The sequence below is a fragment of the Herpailurus yagouaroundi genome, unplaced genomic scaffold, assembly GCF_014898765.1.
Source record: "Herpailurus yagouaroundi ecotype Mexico unplaced genomic scaffold, PumYag 199, whole genome shotgun sequence".
Classification (NCBI taxonomy): Eukaryota; Metazoa; Chordata; class Mammalia; order Carnivora; family Felidae; genus Herpailurus; species Herpailurus yagouaroundi.
Window position 1 is genome coordinate 5,499,683 of NW_024412430.1, and position 14,157 is coordinate 5,513,839.

General features: G+C 51.2%; 1 protein-coding gene across 1 annotated transcript in view; it reads right to left on the reverse strand.

The window, feature by feature from the left end:
- The window catches only part of PCSK5 (proprotein convertase subtilisin/kexin type 5), a 471,153-nt gene extending 458,989 nt beyond the window's left edge, over positions 1–12,164 (reverse strand). The window contains exon 1 of the mRNA XM_040449255.1: positions 11,440–12,164. Coding sequence (XP_040305189.1) covers positions 11,440–12,156 — 717 coding nt within the window. The 5' untranslated portion in view covers positions 12,157–12,164. The remainder of the gene's footprint in view (positions 1–11,439) is intronic.
- Positions 12,165–14,157: the final 1,993 nt, after the last annotated feature.

Genomic DNA, 14,157 nt, shown 5'->3' on the forward strand with positions numbered 1-14,157 from the left:
CAATAAAGTTTGGATTAAGATAAATAAAAGACACGTTCGGAACACACAGCTTCATTACACTCTATAAATAATGTAAAGGGCAGAATACATGACATGAGAATAGCTCATAGGTATAATTATTCACTATAATGGAAGTGGGTTACGCGACAACTCAAGGTGGAGGCAAACATGAAATGTACCAAGATATACACCATTTAAAGATCATCCTTAAGTATTATCGCTGGGTTCACATTCTCTGTCTACATTCTTCTATGTTCAGCGTCCAATGCAATCTACAGTTTTTACATCAAACACAGGATGACACAATTGGGAGTTGAAAGCAGTGACCCAGGTGGCTGTCTTTCTCTGTTAAGTTGACACAGGACCTGGAGTGCAAATAATACCGCACGGATGTGTAAAGCAGAGATAACACCTGAATTTACCCAAGGAGAATGGCCGTATGGGGCACACCTCACGTTTACCTGCCTGGAAGGTGTGCTGGCACAATTACACGGAAGCCTCATCTTATCCAAGCTGGTAACCATTCCAAACGACATCCCAGCCTCACACTTTGTCGACTCGGTCAAACCCACTGTCTAACCCACCTGCTCTCTACCTGGTCAGCTCCCCAGCGCGTCCACACCTTGGGCCCTAGCATGCCGCAGAAGAGCTCTAACTTGGAGCTTACAAAACAACAAACACACAAACAAACAAACAAAAAACACCCTCTGGGATGTCTTGTCCAACTGGCCCCTCCGTTTTTATTTTGCACGCACGGCCCCCAAGTCCTCCCCATTCCTTTGACCCACCAGTCCTGTTTTGGCCCCTCCACCCTCCTCAAAGCACAGGACGCTGTGCTGTGTCATTTCAGGGGTCCTGCGCCTTGCATTCAAAAGCCATCAGATTCGTTCCCCACCCCCCACCCCCAACCCCCGCTTCCCACAGATCTTTTCCCTTCTCTCTCACCCTGGCAAATTCTAACTCCCCGTTTGGTCCTGTTCTAATGTCAGATTTCTGGGCATTCGTGACCAAAGACAAAACAGTACAGATTGGTTCACTGTTCACTCATTAATATTCAACCACTACTTACGGGGCGATAACTAAGTACCAGCAGCAAATGATCTCCTTGCTATCTGGCTATTCTTTTCAGAGTCATTCATCGGCGATTCTTTTTTTTTTTTTTTTAATTGTATAGTTGAGAGGTCATGGTACGTTCGTTTCACGTGTCCAATGTAGCGATGTGACAAGTCTAGAGGTTAAGCTGGGCTCACGACAAGCATAGCCACCGTTTGTCACCATGCAGCGCTGTTACAATACCACTGACTATACTCCTCATGCTGTGCCTCTCATCCCCACGACTTATTCATCCCAGAACTGGAAGCCTGGACCTCCCACTCCCCTTCGCCCACTTTGCCCGTCCCCCCCCACCCCCTCCCCTCTGGCCACCACCAGTTTGTTCTCTGTATTTCTAAGTCTGGTTCTGCTTTTTTATCTGTTTATTCGACTTTTTTTTTGAATTCCACACACGAGGAAATCATATGGTATTTGTCTTTCTCAGGCTGACTTATTTCATTTAGCGTAATACCTAGTAGGTCCGCCCGTGTTGTCACAAATGGCACGATCGCATCTTTTTTTACGGCTTCTTATCAGAATTTCCTTAACGCGTGTCAAACCACGGGAGCACCCGGACGCCAATTTTGCCCAGCTGTCCCCTGTCTCTGCAGGTGCGTCTGAGGTGACATATGAGACAGAGCTATTCCGTACATCCGTTCCCTTCCCTTCCCCCACTACTTGGACTCCCCTGAACCTCCACTCGTCCTTCGTTCCTCTTTAGTCTCAAGGCACCAGTGTTCTCTGCCTTCCAAGCCTATTTCTCTCCACATAACACTTCCTATCCCACACTGTGCTTCTCCAATGCCACAGAAGGTGCTGGGGACACAAGCAAGAAAGAGGGACAGCTCTGCCCTCCCAGCTAGTAGAAAGATGTGCAATTACACACACACACACACACACACACACGCGCGCGCACACACACACACACAAATGCATACAATTAGGGTAACCATATCCCTTCTCTTCCAAACTCACACATGTTTGAAAATAAAGGGGGATATTCCACAATACTTCATGAGGGTAAGGCATAGCCTAGGGATATGCCTGGAAAAATATGATACACAGTCACACGAATCATAACATAGTATAGGATACCTTCAATTCTGCAGTCACCCAAATGTGTCTAAAATTATCTAGTAACATTGGAAAAGGCTCACAGTAAAATATTAAGTGAAAACAACAGGATGAAACAGTATATAGAAACTGAGCTTAACTTGGTTAAAAAAAAAATGACAACAATATGGGGCGCCCGGGTGGCTCAGTGGGTTAAGGGTCCAGCTCTTGATTTTGGCTCAGGTCATGGTCTCAGGATTCGTGAGATTGAGCCCCACGCAGTGCAGAGCCTGCTTGGGATTCTCTCTCCTTCTCTCTCTCTCTGCCTCTCCCCTACTTGTGCTCGCTCTCTCTCTCTCTCTCTCAAAACAAAACATGAAAGAAAAAAGTTTTAATAAAACAATTTAAAAATTACAAAATAAGATAGAATAACAGAGACTTACTGAGTAAGTAGTGGGTGCCAGGCACCATTCTAACAACTTTTATGATTCTGTAAGGGAAATACGATTGGCTCTTTTTAACACATGATGAAACTGAGGCACAGAGAGGTTAAGATGCTCGCCTAGGGTCCCCCAGCTAAGCAGTAGCAGTGTTAGGATTGAAACCCTCTTGGTTCTAGACCTACGATCCTAGGTCTTCCTCGCCCGCCACGGTGCACTGATGAGACGAGACAGGGAAAGAAGGTAGGTAGGTAGGCAGGTGTGCAATAAGAACCTTCTCTACTCGTTTCCTCTACCGCCCCACATCCTTAAATTCCCCTCGCTGTCCAACCAAGCACTGGCGCTAAGATCACAGGGAGCCTCGTCACCACCAAGTCTTTAAGCCACGTTCCAGTTCTAACAGGCTAGATTCTCCCCACAGCTCTTTTCACTAGTGCACATCCTGTAAAGGGGCACACCCGTCTTCGTGACTTCCAGGCTCTACCTTTGGTGTCGCCCTGAGCCTTCAATGCTCCCTTTAGCCCTTAAGCCCTAAGTGGAGACATTCCCCTAAGGCTCTAGCCTCAGCCCCCGCCAGCCCTCTTCATGCTGCACCCCTTACCTATCCTATGCACCTTCCCCAACTTCAGTTACGTGGAGGTGGATGAGTGCCCGTCTTCGCTTCTTTCCTGTCCTGAATCTCTTCTGCATACTGGACACTCCTACCTGCCTGCCCTTCTGTCTCCCCACAACACTGAGGCTGAACCTATCCCTTTGTTCTCAAGATGCTCCCGCAGAAGGCCCCAGTTCCGTACACGGGTCCCCCATGCTCCCGGTCCCGTGGTGATAAACTTTATAGTTACCTTCACCCTCTCCCTCCTCCTCCTCCTCCTCCTCCTCCCCCACATCCATTGAGTTATCAAGCCATATTGAATCCACCTCGACAAGAATCCAAATCTGCTTCTGATTCATTTCCAGGCACCTTTACCAACACGATAGCCTCTCTGCCTCCCCCGGTTCCTTGTGCACACGGATACCAGCAGATCCCTCCCGGGCACAAGTGAACCGTACTGGGTTGCCAGTGACCCCGTTAGTACTTGCCCTGCTGAATGACAGCTATGAGGGAAAATGTCCTACCTCCTTGAAAGCAGAAAACGTCTTCCATATTACATGGTAGGGTCTCCTGTTTGTTGAATCGGTAGGTTGTTACCTCTTCTCAGGGGAATTCAGTATCATTTTTTATCCTACGTGATAAGGTGGAAACCCCCTCACCGACGCATGTAAGGCCTTACATAACCTGATCTTAGCAGCAAGTCTTCTTGTCCCACATCTTCTTCTAGAAACAGCATCCTTTCTTCCCTTGGAGAACTGTCCCTCTCCTGTTTTGGTGGGTTGCCCATCAGTGGTCAACATCGTTACTTCAAGGGAGACCAAGTGACCCAGGGTGACTCACCAACAGACTACTGTCCCCGTGGACAAAGTCACTGGCCTATGAGTAGAGACATAACCCCACCGGGAAGAACTGGGGTTCTTTTTCAGGGGTTCATCTCATCAGCAGGTAAAGGAGGTACTAAGAATCGACTGAGCTTTGCTGCCTGGGGGAAAGGGTCTGTGTGAGGATGAAGCTACTGACACAGGGAAAAGTAGAAATACCAGACATGAGCAGTACTCCGGATTGGCAGCTGGGCAGACTCACAATCACGTTTTAAAGACGCTTGGATCTGGATGCATTTCAGAATCCAGAACCCTTCGGATGAGAAGAGTACAGCAGGGCACAGAGAGCAATGCGGTCTCTACACCCTCTACCCGCACCCAGGACAGCATCCTCATCATCAAACTCATCAACGCAGTTCCGCAACCAAACAAAAGAACCGATGTCCCAACTAATGTCAGTTTGGGTCAGGCAGGGTAGGTTTTGCCGTGAAGAAAGTACACGCCAGGCAGGGCCAGTGCGCACAGAGGGTTCGGCCTCTGTGTTCGGAACCGCACGCAAAGGCACGTGGACCTGTTTACACCAACAGAGTCCCCGCTTCCTTATCGGATTGCCTACGAGTTTTACTCAAGCAGTAGGAGTTTGGGTTTCCAACACTTGCACCGAGAACGGTCCCATCTGTATCCCTACATTTCCGTTTTATTTCCCGCTATTCCCTACACGTGCTCGCATCTGAATCAAACGTAAAAGGATAGGGTCGGGAAGAGTCTGTAATCTTCTAATAACGTTGTAGGGTGACAGAGAGTGACTACACCTCGCAGGGCGACCACCGAGGAGCGTAGAGAATTGTTGCATCAATATGTTGTACCTCTGAAACTACGAGAACATTGCATGTGAATAACACTTCGATAAAAAAAAAAGACGGAATCTTGACTCTTTAACGAATCTTGCAATCTCCACATTGTAGATGCCTTATAAACCAAGCTGTCCAACCCAGGGGTGGGGAACCCTAGCTGGGTGATTTTCTAGTCCATTGCCCCAGCTCTATGCCTCTGTCCATGGCTCTCAGTCTAGCTATCACTGTCCTCTAAAGTGGGGGGGCGGGGGGGGGGGGATCAGGAGCAACACGGACTCCTTCCGCCCCCACTAGATCTCCAGGGGCAAGCACAAGAATCTAGAAAATCACCAGTGACTCCACTACAGAAACCTTCGTTAACCATAGCATTCTCTTATTTTCCTTTGAGCAGCCTTTGAATCTCCTTGGAGCCCCTGTAGATCATGCAATGCTTCCCATGCCTTATTTTATTGATGTATTCGTGTTCATCATCAGGCACTTGATTTCACAGCAACCCCGCAAGGTGGCTGGAGCACATATCAGGGTCCTCTCTTTGAAAAAGGAGGCCATGAGGGCCGAGTTGGTTAATGAAAGAAAAAACCCCGGAGTTTTGCTCCAAGCTGCCGACTCCTACTCTGGTTTTCTTTCTGGTCCCATTTTCCTGCAGGGATTAACCCACACTGAAGAGTTTATTGGCATTGATTGTCCTTTCTTGCTACCTTTAGATGTAGAGATCTCATCTGTTGGAACTCGCAAGAATACTGCATGAGTAATTTCACTGTAAATTACGTGCAATTTAACTTTGATGAAAGTAAAAATTAACAGATACACACATGTGTCTGTGCACGTGTACATATATGCGCATACATATCTTCTAGCATGCATGAAGGTCTGTAAGCATTTGTTTTTCCCCATCCAGGAAGCCAAAGCCTTCCCTGTCATTGAATCCAAACTGAGTTCGCCAAGTGATAAAGTCCCAAGGCACAGCACTGCCTGGAGACACTTCGGCCTTGGGGAAAACGCAGACGCAGACGCTGTTTCACTTAACTGGAACGGACAACACAAATACCCCTCCCTGCCCCGGGGATGTTTCTGGGTCAGGACTCCCTCCCTTCACCAAGGAGTCAGACATCGCTGGCCATTTTCCCAGCACTCTACCCTGCTTCTCTGGCTGACCTTTAAGGTTAGGACCTCTGGATATAAGCTCATGAGAGACAGCGATAAGGCAAATTCAGCTGCCTTCGGGTGCACAAAAATGCAGTTTTTCATTTCAAACAGACCCCGAAAATCCCAACGGCCACATACAAGCCATTCCTTGCCTATGAGGTTAATGCAACAGGTCCACCGTGATCAGGCCAAGCTCTCTGAATCGTTTTTTCCAGTAAAGGTTCTCCTGCTCATGAGAACGGAGCATGTGAAAGCCGCTAGCAGAGGTCAGGGCTGAGGTTCTTGGGCGTGAAGAGCTGCCCTGTGCGAGGCCAGGTGGACCCCCACACCAACTTATTTTGCGGTTTACAACATGCCTAAAAATGCAACTTAGGGGAGCACAGTCCCATTCAACCCAGCAGTATTTGCAATGCCATCCACTCACACCCAGAACCCACTCTCCACCGCTCATCACCATTTCGATCACCCCACGTTGCCCGAAGATCAGAACTGATCAGCAGTGGGGTAGTGGGGGGGGGGGAGACCTTTGGCAGATCTCTGAACAAAAGTTCCTCGTGCCAAAGATCTCTGGGAAACGCGGCTTCTAACTCTCTTCGCGCAAACTGCATTCAGAATTAAAACACGAATTCAGATGCGATCCAACATAATGTACCAAGGTAAGAGGCTTTACAAAATAACCGGTCTTCAGATAGTTTCCCTCCCCGTCTTCCATCTCTCCGGCAGGCTTATCCTATAATATTTAATGGGCTACAACCAGGATCGACCAGGGAGGAAGGCATTGCCACGGGAAATCAGCCAGAATTGTTTAGAGCCCAACAGCAACTATTTTTAAGGTGTTTTACATGGTTCGTTGAAATGGAAAACCATTTTCCCTGTCTACAAAGCTCGGATTTAGCTCTTTTTTACTCGGCCGTTAAAAATGTATTTTCCTGATCTTCACATCTTGTATCTCCCATTTACAAAATGTCTTCCTTTCTCCCTATCCAAATAAAAGTTTGAATCTCACTTATTTCAGAGTCAGACCCAACCAACCTTTCGCTGCAAGCCTAACTATGTGCTGAGCAATGCACAGTCAACTCAGCCTATTATCTAGAGATTTATCATTTTACAGATGAAGGAACAGGGGCTCCATTAAGTTCACCGACTTTCCAGCTTTCAAAGACCTTGTAAGTGACATCTGGAGTTTCCGAGACACACACACACACACACACACACACACACACACACACACACACACACATATATATATATATATATATACTGCTTTCAGTGAGAACTCCAGGTAGAATATTTCCCCGGTATTGCTTGCATCTGGCTTTATCCTTCCGGAATCGGGCTCGAGATAAGTGACATGGTTTGAGGAGCGCTTTCTGTCACTGGTAATCTCGGCTTGGGATCAAGGATTATATGCAATTCGCAGAAGGATAAATACAGCTCTCGCACGCTGCCAACAGCCTTCACCGGGGACCTTCTCCCTGAGTTCAGATGACCAGAAATTAATCTCCCTGGTTTGCAGGGTTAGTCCAAACAAAGGTTCACGATTAACGTGATGCCGCGTCTTGATTCCTTGCTGTCACTGCTACCCTCTCACCACTAACTACACTGTTAGCTCCATCGGTCACGTCGCCCAATTCAGAGGCAGGACCAAGGCCTCCTTGCCACAGGTGTGAGGCCAACAGTCAGGGGACACCTGATCCTGGGAGAGGCTTTCAGGGGGAAGACAGGGCATTCTACGGCGACACGAATACCAAGCAAAACAGGACATACGCCAACATGACAACATCTGCTCCTGCTAATTAAGGCATCACTGCAGATTTTCAAGGCATGACCATTCACAAACACTAACATGAGGTGGAAAACCTACCGAAACATAATGCTCTCTCTATAACCAAAAGCAAGAAAAGCCTCATTATTCTTCCCTTCCAGGAAGCCAAGCGTGTCCTCGATGCCTGTTTGCTTGCTTGCTCTTGCATTAACTCTGCACATCCTATTTTTCATGAGCACAAGAGGCACACCTATTCCCTTCCGCAGAAATCCCCAGGCCGGAAATTTTACCTCGGGTGACTTCCCAGTGCTAAGATGCGGTATAAAACATTACGCTGAAGTTGCGAGTAGTCACGATTGCACCTCGCCGGTGGTGAAGATTCACCACCTAAAATATCTGCCTAAAATATCATCCCAAAGATGTCAGAAAGACCACCGAGATATTACATGACTTCAGAAACAATAATAGGCCTGGGTTCCAATTTGTGACCCATGAGGTGGGACCCCGAACCCAACTGGGGTAAAAAACATGAGAACATTCCAGAGACATTTGCAAATTAGTTACTGCTCAGTGGAACCACAACTGGTTTATTTAGGGAAAGAAAGAATAACAAAAGGATGGCTAAAGTGTTAAAAGGTCAGAGCAGTAAAGGGTGAATAAGAAATACATTTGGCCCTTACAGTGCAATGATATTGTCTGTGTAACTCAATTTAGCGCCCCCAACACTTAGCATAGGGTTACCCCCCTTTGATCTACAGAGGGAACCCTTTACACAGCGAGACCAGCTGACCTTTTTCCACTGGTTATGGCATCAGTTCAAGGGGTCCCCTGTAACCTTTGAAAGCACTTAATGTCTTCACAGGCATTGTAAAAACCACAATAAATTGTGTTGGGTGTCATGCGTGTTTGTAGTTTTCTGCGTATTTTACAAATGAAAAGCCACAGATCTCCCTTCGAAAGCCCTCTGTAAACACAATCCTGTGAAGTTACAGGACACAGCAATGCTTGTTCAAAGGGGGTTCTTTCGGTGACAAAAATCCCCTCCCTTCCTCTGCCAGGCTATGCAATATCTAAGTTCTGTTTAATGAGTTCATTAAGAAACAGGTATTTCTGGGGCACCTGGGTGGCTCAGTGGGTTAAGCGTCCGATTTCAGCTCAGGTCACAATCTCATAGTTCGTGGGTTCGAGCCCGGTGGCGGGCTTTGGGCTGACAGCTCAGAGCCCGGAACCTACTTTGGATTCTGTGTCTTCCTCTCCCTCTGCCCCTCCCCCACTCATTGCTCTCTCCCTCTCCCTCTCAAAAGTAAAAATTAAAAAAATATATATTTTTTAAAATAAACATAAAAAGAAAAGAAACAGGTATTTCTTCCAAGTCCTGAAGCTTCTCAGAGTCAAGAAGTCCAGGTCTGTTTGAACTAAGTATCTGTGAGTTAATACTAAAGGTTTGCTTCCAGTCTACTGAGCCACTAAATCAGAATTCAGGGGATTGGGGGTGTTACTTTGTTCCTCCTATGGGGAGGGATACCCTACCAGGCGAATTCATGCAGGGTAGGCCTGGGCCAGACAGTCCTAGGTCTGAATCACAGTTTTGCCACCGTCTAGCTCGGGGATCCTGTGCGCATCAACTTCTCCAGAGTCCTGGTTTTCCAATTTGCTGAATGTGGAGGCGTATCCACCCAAAATGACCGTTTTGCAGATTACCAAAGAAATCTATATTCAAGACCTTATTTCCTAAGTAGGTATCCTATGTAGGAGATGCTCCATGTTAGCGAACCTGAGAGACGCATTTCTGGAAAGAATGGTAGGTAACAAGGCTACTTTCATTGACAAGCGTTCCCAGTTACATTCCAGGGTCACATGCAGCACCCAACTTGAAGCTCATGGAAAAAAGAGGAGACTGTGTTCTTCCAATGAAACAAGAAGCTAGTAGAATCCTAACAAGCCATTAGAATGGAATTCTCCTGAAGATGACAGGCGCTGGGGAACAAAGTCTGGCTGGCTTCTTCCCTTCCTTCCTTCCGGAGGGCGGAGGGGGGGCGGTGTTGGATACGTACGGTGGTGTTGGGGTAGGGGGGTGGGGGACGGGGGCGCGCGCGCGCGAGTATGCGCAGGGGGGCGTGGTGGGGGGAGACTCAGACCTTGCCCCTTGCCCTGGTTTCAGTCCTCCACAGGACTGACTTCCCCGGAACGCGTCTTCCCTCTGTACCCACAGAGCCCAAGACCTCACGCTCCTGCTCCCCTGACCCCCCCCCGCCCCCCCCCACCCAGCGCTCCCTATCTCCTTCCAGATGCGGTGATCGCAGAGCTGCCTCTTCAGTCAGTGCCGCATCGCCCAGGCAGCTGAGGGTCCCTGCGCCCCAGGGCTCCCGTTCCCGGACGAGCAGCACAACATCAGAAACCGTCTGTGCTGTTCTCTTGGCCCCGCTGCGCCAGCCTCCTGCCAGCCTCCTTTCCCCTCGCGCTGGCAGGACACGTGCATCCGGAGCAGTCCCAAAAGCCGGTCTACAGCAAAGGTGGCCCATCACCCTCGCCTCCCACCCCCAGCAGGGTCTCTGGCCAGAGCCCCCTTCTCCAGCCAGGCCTAGAGAAGTGAGTGAATGGGGTGTGAGTACTGGGGCGGGGCGGGCGGGGGGGGGGGCGGAGAATGATCGGGTCACTTTCTGGAACCCGCGTACACTGCCCTCGCCACTCCATTTCTAGCAGGAATGAGAGCGAGGAAGCCAAGACCGGTCAGCTCGGAAGTGCCTCCAAATCTGTTGCGCTTCCAATCAGCCGCATAACACCATTCAATTCATTGTTCCCCAGCCGGGCAGCTCTGCCCTCAGCCCGGGAGAGGCACCCCGTAAGAACCCCGCGCCCGTCTGCCTGTCCAACTCTTCGCCCCACGTCGCCGCCGCACGTCCCTCTCCGCGGGGAGACCTGCAGTTCTCCCAGAGCAGAACCCCGCCGGCGGGTGTCGGAAGTTTCCCACCCCCTTTTCCGACCCCGCTCCGGGAGCCCCCACGCGGATCCCACGAGAGAGGCGAGGAGAGCGAGAGGTCTCTCCCCAGATCTGCGCTCACGCCGGGTCCGGCCCTCTCTTCCCTTCCTCCGCCTCCCTCTTCCTCCTCCCTTCCAGCTCCAGTCCCCGCGCCTCCTGCTCCTCCAGCGCCCAGCGGTCCTCTCCCCCCCACCCAAGGGGCAAACTACTTTCTGGGCTAAATTCAGGTCTGAGCAGGAAAGGCTCTCCCTTCCTCGCCTCCTTCTTGCCCTGGCTCTCAGAAACCGCAAGGAGTGTGCTCACTCCCCTCACCCCCCAAAAGAGCTCAATCTACCAGTGCTCCCTGACTTTCCATGTCAAAAGACCCGGTCGGGTCTGAAACCACCACGGGGGTATGCACACTCTGGACACCCTACCTGTCCCTCGTGGCCAGAAGAAGAAGGAGAAGAAGAAGAAGGAACAAAACAAAACCCACAAGTAAACAAAACCAACCCCGGTAACTTTGGGGAGAGAGAGTGTGTGTGTGCGTATGAAAGAGAGAGAGAAAATCGCTCAAGAGTTAGGGCAACAGCTGCAAGAGCACATCTGGAAGAGGGGGGAGGGGGTGACAAGGAGGGGGCAAGAAGCGCGGGGTCGCTGGGGGCTCCCCCGGCCCCGGCAGCTTCAGGGCCAAGGACTGGGCCAGCCCGTCGTTACCTGTCCCATGTTGATGAATCCGTACTTGCTGGCGATGCGGTTGGCCTCCGGGAAGCCGCCGGCGATTTTGACTGCCCAGTGGTTGGTGTAGACGCGCGTCCGGCACACGGGGAGCAGGCAGCCCCCGAGCAGCGCCAGCACGCACAGCAGGTCCAGGCGTCCCGGGCAGCAGCAGCGGCTCCCCCAGCCCATGGCCCCGGCGCCTCGCTGCCTCCCTCGCTCGCTCGCTGACTCCGCGCACGAGCGGCGCGCACAACTAACTTCTCCGGCCTGGGCCGCCCCGGCGCGCAGCCCCCGGCCGCCGCGGCGCGCAGCCCTGGGCGATCCGCAGGAGGCGGCGAGCCCCGGCGGGGAGCAAACGGCGAGCCTGGCGCCGGCTCCTAGACCATCCCTGGGGCTGCGGGGACCTGCGCGCCGTGCCCTCCGGCCCGCGGGGCGATCGGCGGGGGCTCCCCGGCTCCGGCGCAGGAGGCGGCTGAGCGGGGCGGGCGCCCTCCTGCAGTTGGGTCTCGCCGGCTCGGCTCCCGACTCTCCGACTAGCCTTCGCTCCTCCCCGGGCCCCGGAACGCGGCGGAGGCGGCGGTGCAGGCAGCGGCCGGGCGCCCCCTCTGCTGGCCCGGGCTCCGAGCGCTCGCTAGCTCGCTCCCTGCGCTCCCTCCGGCTCCGAGCGGCGCGCGGGGAGTGCGAGTGGCAATGGCAGCAGCGCCTGCTCTGCATAAATGACTCCCGCCGCCCCCCTAACACCCCTCCTCTCCCACAGCCCCCTCCTCCTCTCGCTCCTCCGCCCGCCGGAGAGCGGCCGCGGCCAGGCGCCAACCAGGTCCTAGCGCCGCCCGGTTCTCCGGGCTGTAACCTCTCAGGGTCCAGGGCAGCGAAAGCCAGTCTTTCCAAAGGGCTGGGAGGAGAGCTCCCGGCGTCGCGGCCTGACCCCCTTCTCTCCCTTTCCTCCTCGGATTTGAGTCCGTTCACCGCCCCCCTCCCGGAGGACGGAAGAGATCGAGATGGACACGGTGGTGAGAGTCCAGAGCCTCGTAGATTCATTCATCCCCGCTCTGAACCTCCTTAAACGACTCACTCGCTCATTTAGGAGGAAGGTCACTTGCGTGTCAACTGCCGAACAAATAACCCGAGATTTTCACTTCGTTAATTCTTCATGCTTTTCGGCAACGGTTTATTTTACACACCGCTGCTGCCGGGAGAAGCCACCACGCAGGACCGCAGGGCGCATCGACTCCTGCAAAAAGCCAACCGCTGCGGCTCAAGGGGCTGACTTTCGAAATCTGTGCATCTGAGAGGAGGCAACGCCACGGGAGAGTAAAATTCCAGTCGCGGGGCTGGGGAGAGATGTTCCTAGGAGTGTTTGGTAGGAAAGTGGATGAAGACGTTCGGGCCAAGGGAATAACTTCATTCATTCGTTCCATTGGGTCTGATGAGCGCCGCTTTCCTCTCCACCAAGGGAAAAGTTTTCCAACTTTTTCAAGCGCGGCCTTGTAACAGGGAGAGACTTCAATATAAAAAGGACCACAGAGGAAGTTCGGGTGAAATATGTGCCTGAGCCGGCTTCATTACTGTCTCCAGCGCCGTGACTGCAGCGGGCAGGAGTGAGCTTGGATTAACCCCGTTTCTGCTGAACAACCTTCCTGCCTCTTTTGGCGGCACAGGACGACTTCTTGTGAAAAGAAAATATATCGTTTATGGAAACGCTCAACTGGCCTGAAAAGTAGTTCCTTTCCCCCCTACCTCCCACCTGTCCCTCTTCTCTCTCCTTTCCCGCCCCCCATTATCTTTCTTCTTAAACATTGGTTAAATGGACTTGAGGTTAATTAACCCATCACGTCTCTCGCTTTGGATAATGATTATTTTATCCGCCTAGGGCTTCACTTTTCTCCCTTCTCCCCTCAGCTGAACCATATCTGCAAACTCAAGATGCACACATTTATTGAAGTTTGTAAAATTCATAAAGTTACACTCAGAACTCATAACAGCGTCACTTCACGGCTTTGGGCACATTGTATAAGGCACGCTGTGTTATTTACTCTTGAAAACAAACTTACCAAATAACATGATCCCCTCCCCCACTGATGAAGAAGTGGAAGGTCAGCAGAACTAAATCATCTGCAGAAGGACGTACATTTTATTCTATTTACTTGACTGATTTGGCGCATCTCTGGAGCACCTAGAACTTGCCAGGCATTGTGCTAGATACTGAAGGGGAGGAGGGTGAGGAAATGGGGCGCAGAGGATTGGTGAAATTCAGATTCTGAATAACTCCAGAATAAATGTGGTTTATTATTGTTGCCCTTTGCTGGTGGAAAAGCATAAGCACTAGGCGTGGGCTTTAGAGTTTCAGTACAGTCTTGTTACTGACCAGTCCCTTTGCTCCCATCACTTCCTCCGTCCCCAGTGCACAGTCCAGAAATCTTACAATCTATTAGATGACCGTTAACTGCCACACGGGCCACCTGCTTCTATCCACAGGACGTTGGCTTATTCTTCCAGAAGCTGATGGGTTTCAGATGGGAGGGGAAGAGGTCCGTCAAAATCCAAATCTCAATATACATCTGAAGGGTCTTTCCTCCCCTCAGAACTGGGGGCATTAGCTGTCAGACGGTAGGGAGAGCCTGTCTGGGGATGATCCGCGGGAGGGTGGCTACTGTGAGGGCTGCACAAGGTACTTTATGAGTCAGGTCGGAAGCATGGCCTGTGGTTTTCTCTGGG